The 10,219-nt window shown below is 33.9% G+C and overlaps 1 protein-coding gene across 1 annotated transcript; it reads right to left on the bottom strand.

Annotated features, from left to right (window-relative positions):
• Positions 1-2,491: 2,491 nt before the first annotated feature.
• Cdk5alpha (Cdk5 activator-like protein) lies at positions 2,492-9,537 on the bottom strand. The gene is made up of 2 exons (XM_088202804.1): positions 8,630-9,537; positions 2,492-3,487 (listed from the first exon to the last, which is right to left on the bottom strand). The coding sequence occupies exons 1-2, from the start codon at positions 9,407-9,409 to the stop codon at positions 3,089-3,091; spliced, it is 1,179 nt and encodes a 392-aa protein (XP_088058930.1). The 5' UTR covers positions 9,410-9,537; the 3' UTR covers positions 2,492-3,088.
• Positions 9,538-10,219: the final 682 nt, after the last annotated feature.

Raw genomic sequence — 10,219 nt, 5'->3', positions numbered from 1 at the left:
TCGGTATTTACATTATCAATAATATATTAAATAACAGTATAATTGCAAAGACACCTTTCACAAATTACTTAATGCTTTGATCACTATTTGGACTGAGCTTCATCGGACCGAACGTTCAAAACGTTCCTCCGATCATTACATATTACGTAAATTCGACTAGAATACACGTGATTAACATAACGATAAAAGTATTAAAACAATCGTTAAAAATATATGCTTAAAACGAGAGTATTACGATAAATAATATGCATAATAAATAAGTATTACATAGTTAAATAACATAAATCAACCGAGTATATAATAAAATCACAGTGCGCGTATGTTAAAGCATAAAATAATATGACTGGATATAAATAATTCACATCAGTTATTGCAATCTGCATTATTCGAACAAATACTGTAGTAAGAATCGTAACCCAATATGAGTTCTAAAGTTTATATGAGTTTCAATATACAAATGGCACGTACGGTTATGTATCACCTAGCCCGTATTATTTCCCTTTTTATTTTAATTCTGTACGTTGAAAAATTTTATATGATATCACACACTAATAAAACGAATATAAACAACTATAACAAATTTAGGAAAAATCACCATCGCTATCCGTAACTACAGAACTGAACTATGCGTCCGTACGTTTATTTGTTTTATCTTTCGATATTATCGACGTGATTATAGTTTTTTAATGTTTCGTTCATGTACTACACATAATATCTATTCATAGAATTTCTAATGTGTATAATAATATTCACCGCTAAATCATATCATCGGGACCATATTCTACGCTTCATGACAAATTATTTACCTGTATTCTTAATTAATAATTAGTATACAACATATTCTTATATGAATTATTAATTCAGTATATACACAATACATATGTACGAATGGTATTCTATATTGCACGGCAGGTATTATATATTCAGTATAAACGTTTAGAATATTGCACTCTCCTGGCATGCGGACTAAATCCGTTCAGTAGGTTATGATTGTAACGAAATATACAATAATTACATTATTTAATATTGACACGTTTGCTCCTTCGCATTTTAACATCTCCGTTCTTTCCATGTTTATATATTTAATACGTTGAGAATCGTATAACTAATTAATATTACATTATAACGCTCCGCCGCATTGTAAAATTGTATTCCAATGTAAAAAACATTGTAAGTATTGCGTTACATTTGAAGATTTTATATAAAAGTACTGTATATAGAATGACCATTCACTCACAGTCACGAAAAAAGCTTAAAACGAAGAGATACTAAGGTTTCTGTTGAAATTTATGACTGTATTCTGTTTTGTAATCGTTGGTCCCTGCCATTCGATAATATCTTACACAGAGAACACTTGGATGGATACATTTATGAATCTTTATACGTATTATTTGAAGTACAGTCAAAATTTCTAACAGTTTCCAGGATTTTATTGTTACTATTAAGTCTAGAATATCTATACGGTTTAATTTAAGAAAATTTATTACAATTAATTGGAAAATAGTTAAAGATTCATATCGTCGACGATATGCAAAAATAATCATATAGGACTAGTACAGAATAATTGTATGAGATCGGCGTTGTAAAGATTATGGGACTCGTTCTGCATCCATGCCATCGTTAATAGACTGCAGTTAATTCATACTCAGTATTTCGCATCAGTGCAACGATTTATACGAATTAAAGGCGTATAAAGATGTTTTCAAAAATACAATTGTTTCACCGTGAGCATATCGAAGATATTGTGACAACTTTCGTCGTATAGTTGTATAACCTAATATCAAAATAAATATTGCAAATTTTGTCATGTTTTCATGTATAAACTAAAAATTATACATATATATAGTTATTAATAATATATTTCGTTTAAACAAACAAACGTATATATACAAACCGCATGTTTCACTAGAAAATATTTCTTTTAAAAATAATATTATCTATGTACATAATTCTTCTATATAAAAATCACATTATAAGAGTCACACATATATGGAACGATTATCCAATTTAATAAATTAGAGTATAAGGTCATGTGTCGTACCTTGGAAAAGTTTTCTGTGGGAACAATATTTTCGTTACGCGATAAAAATCCACAATCCAATTTTCAACGCGCCCGAGATGCTTATAAACAGATTATTTCTATTTTGTAATACCCAAAGCCTGCTGAACTTTTGGACGGTCTCTCTTTTCGTACATTTTCTTTTATCAAATAATATTAAAACATCTTTCGTGTGTTATTTATGTCGCTAAATGTATAAATATAGTAACACGAGAAAGTTTGTTGTATTTTTAGTGAAAATGAATCAATTTAATACATTTTAATTTAAATTTTATATATCATATATAATATAAATATTAATGCATAAGGAGAGGTCGCACTATGACAGCACTTCGTTCCAGTCTGTGGGTCGGTTTTCGAGTCGGCGTCGACGAGCATAATAATCGGTTCATACGAAAGAACGACCATCTTGATTTTAACTTTTAATATTCCTTTTTGTCGATGGAACTAAAAATTACAATTTATTAACGTTTCAAACAAAACTGTTTCAAGGTTCGACACCTTCCCCTATGTACTTATAAAACCTTTTACGTGCACCGTAGCAAAAAAGTACATGTTTCAAGATGAAAGACATAAATACCGACAAAAACGTGTCAATCCAAGAAATTAAACGGTAAATTTATTCATATTTTAATTTAATAACCGCAAGTTAGATACTCTGTGCATGACGAAAACACTTACTATGAGACATTTATCTAATAAGTGTAAAAGACATGAACGGTTAGGTATTATTGGCATGATTGAACTCAGTCCGACGGTTTTCGGTTTCCATACTCAGACTGTCGATCTCGGAGCGGTATATGTAAATATTTTTTATATCGCCTGCATTATTGCAATTTGTAACGTCGGTGCGAATGAATGTAACGTCATGCAGAAGCGAAATGAAAATACACATTCGCGTCTTCGTCTCCAGACCGTCGACCGCGTAGTAATAAATTTTGACTAGAGTACGTGCGCTGCGTCGTCAAACGTCTATACTTGACTCGGCTGATCAGCCAGTAAAAGTCGAACGACCGTCACTTCCTTGCGTCAAGCCGCAGTGCTCACCGGATTGCAAGTACTGACCGAGACATTGTTCATATTTTGCACTGGCGCGCTATTGGATACTATGTTGCCGATGCCGCACGCCTTCAACTCGGTGAAGATCTCGGTGAAGAAGCCCGGCTCCGAGTTGATTCTCAGCATGTTGAAAGAGAGTCGATTGACTATGAGTAAGCATCTATCCCAGAACTTCTCTTTGGAGTCTTCGACCAAGAACGGCTTCAGGGGGTACGAGATCTCGTTGCCCATGTACGAGTAGGACAGGTAGAGGCAGGTCAAGACGACGGCTTGGAGGTCCTGCTCGCGGCTGATGTCTTCTCCGTCCACCAGCTCTCGCACCAGCATGTACACGAACACGACGTTGGCCGGATTTATGAACGCCACATCCTGAAAAAACACATTCGCATCGTTAGAAAGCTCATCGTGATATTTGAAGATTTTACCTAATTTATACAACATAAACACGGCTTCGAACCGGAACTGAAGAGGAAACCGGGAAAAAAGGTTATTTTTGTCGGAACGAAAACAGGAGCTGAACCAGAAAAAAATATCGGTTTATTTGGGTTCGGTACGTGTTCAAACACGCAGTTACAAAAAGTGCTAGCTGTGCAACATTTAAAAAATATTTGGAACGAATTTTAGAAAAATCAATTTCAATCACAATCATCTAAAAAACCTCTGATGAAAAGGTAGATGATTTAGAGATTTTTTAAGAAGTAAAGATTTCATATTGAAAAACTTTAACCATATATAAAGATTAGACAGAAAAAATATATTTTAGAATTTTAGGGGGAAATAAAAATACGTATCCTTATTTATACAAAATTGCAATGGTGGTTTTAGGAGCTCTAGTAACACAGTTAATATCGAAAGAGCCTTCTCTGTCTTAAATTTTATTCTATGAATTTGTTTCGTTTACTAAATTATATTATTACCATATATGAATACCAGAAATGAAAAAGGGCCTAAGTGCCATTTTTTATATTTTGAGATACATTGGTTTTTATTAATATTTACATAATATAACATAAAACTGAATTATTTTAAAAATATTTTCAAAAAACATATACTACATATGTTTATATTTATTTGCGCAAAAATAATATTACTGTTAAAGCTAATAAACGAATTATATTGGTTTAATTTTATCTATTATATAATAGAAAGTCTTATGTTGCAGTATGATAACCTTAAATTGGGTGTGCCGTGCTTCATACTATTTAAAGGAACTATGTGTATTGTGAAAACAATGGTTGTGGGTGAATACTATTTTATTTATGTTTTCTCTTCATTTTGACAGCTATTTGAGTGGAATAATTTGTCCTTTGGATGTTACATGTCCTTGTCTTATATTTTTCTTCAATTTTCTTTCGTGGTGAGTTGTGTTTACGCCTTTTTTTCACCTATTTCTAGCGCCTTGTTGCACGGCATCTTCTCCCGCGTCAAACATTTCTACGCAACTGACAAAGACAAAGTGTGGCACTTTATCCCTATTTAAAAAAAATACCACAATACAAACTTGCTGTTGATATACACTATTAAATACGATTTTGGGGACTTCTAACATATTTTTATGGCACAAAACTGATTTTAATTTTTTTTGCACTTGAGTCCTTTTTTATTTCCGGTATTCATTTTATAATTCCATTTCTTTTAACAGCGTCACTTTGAGATCTATCCATTTCATTAATTTGCTCTAAAGTACAAGGTGCGGATGTACGTTCAATATATGTATCGTTACTCCTTTCTATATTTTAAACAAATTTAGAGAAATTTGAAATGTTACTATATTTATTTTATGTTGAAATAGTGAAAGTTATAAGCTACCAAAATAAATATTTTTTAATCGTTATCATTTACGTATGTATGACCAATGTAATACCGTTGTGAAAAACGAGATAAACCTCAAAGTGACTCTGTTAAATGAAACGAAGTATAGTGATTAATATTATACCTTTAATTACTTAATATTATTTATATTAAATTATTGTATCAATTCATTTATTATGCTTATTACAAGAGAAAAAATAAAATGCTCTAAATTATGGTAGAAAGTATATTTTTAATACAAATAAAAAAAATTAAAAATATTTTTATATTAATCAATTGGAGCATTTAACCGGAAACAAAAAAAAAAACATTATTTTTCCCTTAACGAAAACCAGTATATATTTGTTCAATTCATTTAATATTTAAATTATTGAGGAGACACAGTCAATTTTAGGAGAAAAAAATTAAATTTTTCCTCAATTTCTGTGTAATGTATAGGGCTAGTAGGGAGAAGGCAAGTAGGGAGATGTTGCCCATCCTTTAATATGACTAGAAAAATGCATAGAATTTAGTGAAATATTATGAATCTTAATGAAATCAAAATATTAAAAAAATCAACCACTGACTGGCGATTATTTGCCCCCACCCCTTCCTAAATAAAACTAAGGTCACTAGAGCCAAAAATTCTCCGGTTATTCCACAAAAAAAACAGTCCGAATCTATTCCGTTAAATTTTTGTAAATATATAATTTTAATAAAATTATATCTGAACACATTTTCACTGGTAAATATATATTTTTACTAGTGAAAATATAATTTATTTAACAGGTGCTAGTAAAATTATATGATTTTAACTTTTCCATTTTAATATATATATTTACATATTTATCATTATTTATTTATATGCGATGTATAAATGTTACAGTGAATGTGTATTTTTCAATAAAATTATATTTTTACTAGTGAAGTCCAAATACATTTTCACCAGTAGATATATATTCCTACTAACGAAAATATAATTTAACTGATATGCGCTAATATTCTGTTCTAAAATGTCTATGAAACTCAAATTGACAGTTGCGAAATGTCCATTTGCTGTTCTAAACCTAATGAAATTTCTAAAACTAATTATAGTTTTAGAACTTTTATTAGGTCAAGTCCAAAATATTGAAGAAGAAGTACAGACAGACGTCGCATCTCGCATATTGCTCAATAGTTACTCTGCACTTGGATATTATATGTTATAAAAATATCATAGCTATCCTTATCGATATTACTATAGACCTCTTATATGAAAGTATTGGGCAAAGTTTATTCAAACCGAATTTTGGTCAATAGGAGGGCGCAGAAACAATTATATTCAAGGCGATGGCGACGGCGCAATTTTATTGCTTTTGACGTGGATTTTTTACTTCTGAGAAGGGTTTTTTGTGTCTTCTATTGGTTAAAATTCGGTTTAGATGTGCTTCATTTGTGTAGATTCTAAACAGCGACGTGATTTAGGATGAATTTGGTTAGAAAAATGCATGTCTTTTAATGAAATATTATACTATGAATTCTAATGAAATTGAAATAATATAAAAACGACCACTGAATGCCCAACTTTTGTCCTCTACTGGAAAAACCTGAAATGATGTTCCTAGTCTGCAGAAGGATATACTACAAAGGATATTGGCAATGTTTGACGATAGTTTGAATTTTAACTCTCCCTCCTTTACTCTTCTAGTAAAACATCAAAAATTATATCATTTCTGATGTGAAAAAAAACTTTTCATATCTAAAACAGGATTTCACTGTGATTAATTATTCCCCTCTTAGAAAAAGTATAAAAGAAATAGGATACGTGTTTTCAAAGTGAGCTAATTTCAGGATCATTATATTATGTATAATTTAGTCTAGTCTTTTCGGTTTATAAATTAAAATGTTTTTACAAAGAAAAGTCAAACGAAAAAAGTATACATAATTAGAAAAACGCTCTGTCAATACTGAAGGATTAAAATCCATTAAAATTCAGTAAGATGGTGCAGGTCTGTCATTCCAATAAGTGTATACGTGGATAGTTTCGAGGCGGCGCGAGTTTACTGAAGTATCAAAGTATCTTCGACGGATCAAAGTATTTTAACTAAATACATTGATCCATCGAAGATATTAACTTTTATAATAGTTTTTAAGAGCTGCGTTAATCAAATTGAATCTCGAAGACGGTAGAATCAACTGCTGCCAAAACTTCGACAAATTAGATTAAGTTACTTTTATAGCATACGCGCTCGGTTCCGTTTGTTATAGTAGGCATTTCGGTCAACGACATTATTAAAGTTGGAACGTGCAAGTAATAACCCCTTACCGCATTGTTTGCTAATACTTGTTATGTCATATTAAACCTGAAAGCTCGCAGCGCACTCTGATTAAAGCTCCATATCTGAAATTTAATCACGGTTGACCTCAATGCACACATATGCTGGCGAGGCTATTCCGAACATAAAGTTAATTTGTGTTATTATACAAATAATAATTAGAATATTCACTAATTTACTTTTTACGTATATTTTCTTAATTATTAAATTACTTCATTAAGATAACTAATAAAAACAATCTTATTCATATATCAATCATATTTTTCCTTTACGATTGGCGAATAGGAAGTATGTGAGGCAATAAGCTGTTCAACTATGATTATTACGAATGAACTTATTATTCCACTTTCAACAAACACATTCCACAACAATTATATAATAATATAATATATGTATTATTTAATGACTTAATTTTATTTGATTAACGCTCGCATGAAGTTCGTAGCATTCCTGGTTGATTTTGATAAATCATTTAAGGTTTTAAATGCTATAGATTTAACAAATCTGAATTTAAATTTAGTATTTATAATCGATTTTCTATCTAGTATTTTCTTGGTTACCGTTATTAGTTCAGTGGTAAGATAATCATAGGCAAAATTTTAATTTTCATATACCTACATATGTATGTCTTTCGTGTGAGCATCGAAAGACAAGCTTAACAAATGTTTTATAGTATTTAATCGATCGCAGATATTAAATTGGTCCTGTTATTTTTCTGAAACACTCATAGAAAAACTCTTCATTTTGAAACTGAAACGACGTATTTTTTTTATTTTTAACTTTTTTAAATTATCAATAAGAAATGATTTATTGTAAAAACAAAAATTCTCGTGTCTCGCAACTTGCAAAAATATTCTTCGATTATTAACCCTCAGGCGAACTATATAAGGATATAATGATTTTTGAGTAGTAAAAAATATATAAAAAATCTAATTCCTTTAACAAACTTTATGAATATTATGTCATTAATTGTTGTATTGCTCGTTGTTATTAAAGTATATACACGTAGTTGACAACTAGTACAAATGAAAAGAAAAACAACGCACCATTGTGTAAATTGATTAAAAATGGCGGACCACAAAGCGCCACCCCCTCCCCTCTTCCCTACCCTACTCAAAACAAACGGTGTTTACATTGTAAAAAAGTCCTAAATACTAAACCTGATCGATAGCATACCATGAAAATATTTTCAAAATGTTTTTATCTAAATTGACGCGTCGAATATTTTGTCTCGGTACCGACTCGCTCTTTCGCACCCCCACCCCTACGCAGCAGCGCATTACGTCACACGTGTTATCGAATAATATTTTGAACGCTCTCCGCCGCTGCGTCTTTTTCGACGGACGACGCGAGAAGAAGAGCGCGACGCGTCTTATCGATTTTCGAGAGGAGGGTTCGTATTTACCTGCCATCCCTGCAGGAGCAGACTGCGATCGACGGTCCTCAGCCACATGACCGCGTCTCCCGCCTGAAAGTCTCTCAATCTGTAGCACTTGGTGTGGAGGTAGAGTCCCAGACAACGCAGCAGCTCCGACGTGGACGCTTGTATCACGGTCTTTCTCGGGAGAAGCTGCGGCGGCAGCGGGGTCTGTTTGGCGACGGGCTTTTCTAAGGACTTGCGATTTAGGTTGAGCTGGGAGCCCGAGTTGACGACATTGTTGTTGGCGTTGTTGGCGACTCGGACGGATCTGGCGGGATCTAAGGGCACCGTCGGGAAGTAACACACAGAAACCGGAGCCGTCGGCTGGCGCAGTTGATCTACATTCTTCTCGTTCTTGTTTCTGTCTACGATCGCGGCGGAGGGCGCGTTGTCCGCCAAGGGCTGCCTGAACGCCGTCGAGTTCTTGTTCTTGCCGTCTAATTTTTTCTTATTGTTGTTGGCCGTCGAGAACCTCTTCCAGGAGAGAGCGTTGATGAAGAGCGAGTGCTTCTTGAGGTTTTTCTCGAGGGCGTTCTTCTCCGAGATGATCTTGGCGCTGTCGTTGTTGAGTTGGTGGTTGCGAGGCAGGCTGTCCCTGGAGGCCCTGAGCGCAGGGGCCGAGCCCGCCGACGCGCACACGCCCTTGTTCTCCCTGTTCTTGGCGTTGTTGAGCTGCTCGTACGAGAATCCGTCGAGGGCGAAGTCCGGCTGGCCGGGGCCGCCGGGCCTCCGCTCTCGGGGGCTGAAGCTGAGCACGGTGCCCATGACCGGAGGGGCGAAGGGGCGGAGCGCTACTCCATCGCGGCCCCGTCCGAGGTGCACTCTACGCGCGGTTCGGGAACTCACTGGCCTCAGGCGAGGGGCGGTCGATCGAGGCGCGCATGTCCCGGCCTACGGATCGATAGCTCCGCTACGGTCACGCGACGCGCTACGAAGCTACGGAGCACTCCGCCGGAGGCGGCCGGGCCGGCTCTACGGTCGAGACGCACTTTTCCCTGAAAGGGGTCGATCGTCGGCACGAACGAAACGGCATTTCGATACGAGTGCTTTTGCAGATGCGATAACACTGCGCGCACACGCTGAGCCGATTGCCAATGAGATTTGACAAAATGCCATATAATCATATGATCACATTTGCATCATTTTCGTCATTTTTATAAGCAAAAACAAACTAAACGAAACATTACACTTTGTTAGCGCGATATCGACATTGACATGTTAAAACCTTCATGTTACGTTATGATCGTATATGTTATTTTTTCGCTTTAACTTCTTCAAAAGACAATTTCTTAAATAGAAACGAGCAAATAATTCGCTTTTCATTCAACTTTTAATTCTTTTTTTTAGAATTAAATTTTTTTTTAAGTAAGACTAATTCTGAGGTTACAATTTGATAAATTAAAATAATAAATATAATACATATACATTTAGAAAAATATAATAAGTACACTTATTTATTATTAATTTTTAAAAGAACAAATAAGAAAAATAAGCAGCATAGTAAAAGGAAAACAAAAATAAAAATTATATAATGGTATGATATATGTATTATTTATTGACCGAATTTTATTTGAT

The sequence above is a fragment of the Plectrocnemia conspersa genome, unplaced genomic scaffold (genome assembly GCF_051122295.1).
Source record: "Plectrocnemia conspersa isolate PC_06_02 unplaced genomic scaffold, ASM5112229v1 ptg000013l, whole genome shotgun sequence".
NCBI classification, from domain to species: Eukaryota; Metazoa; Arthropoda; class Insecta; order Trichoptera; family Polycentropodidae; genus Plectrocnemia; species Plectrocnemia conspersa.
This window is presented reverse-complemented; position numbering and strand designations above follow the sequence as displayed.

Excerpts from the sequence above, each read along its gene's own strand:
- Cdk5alpha (XM_088202804.1), bottom strand. The coding sequence starts at position 9,409 with ATGGGCACCGTGCTCAGCTTCAGCCCCCGAGAGCGGAGGCCCGGCGGC. Across the intron at positions 3,488-8,629 it reads TGCTCCTGCAGGGATGGCAG|GATGTGGCGTTCATAAATCC; the intron begins GTAAATACGAAC and ends GTGTTTTTTCAG.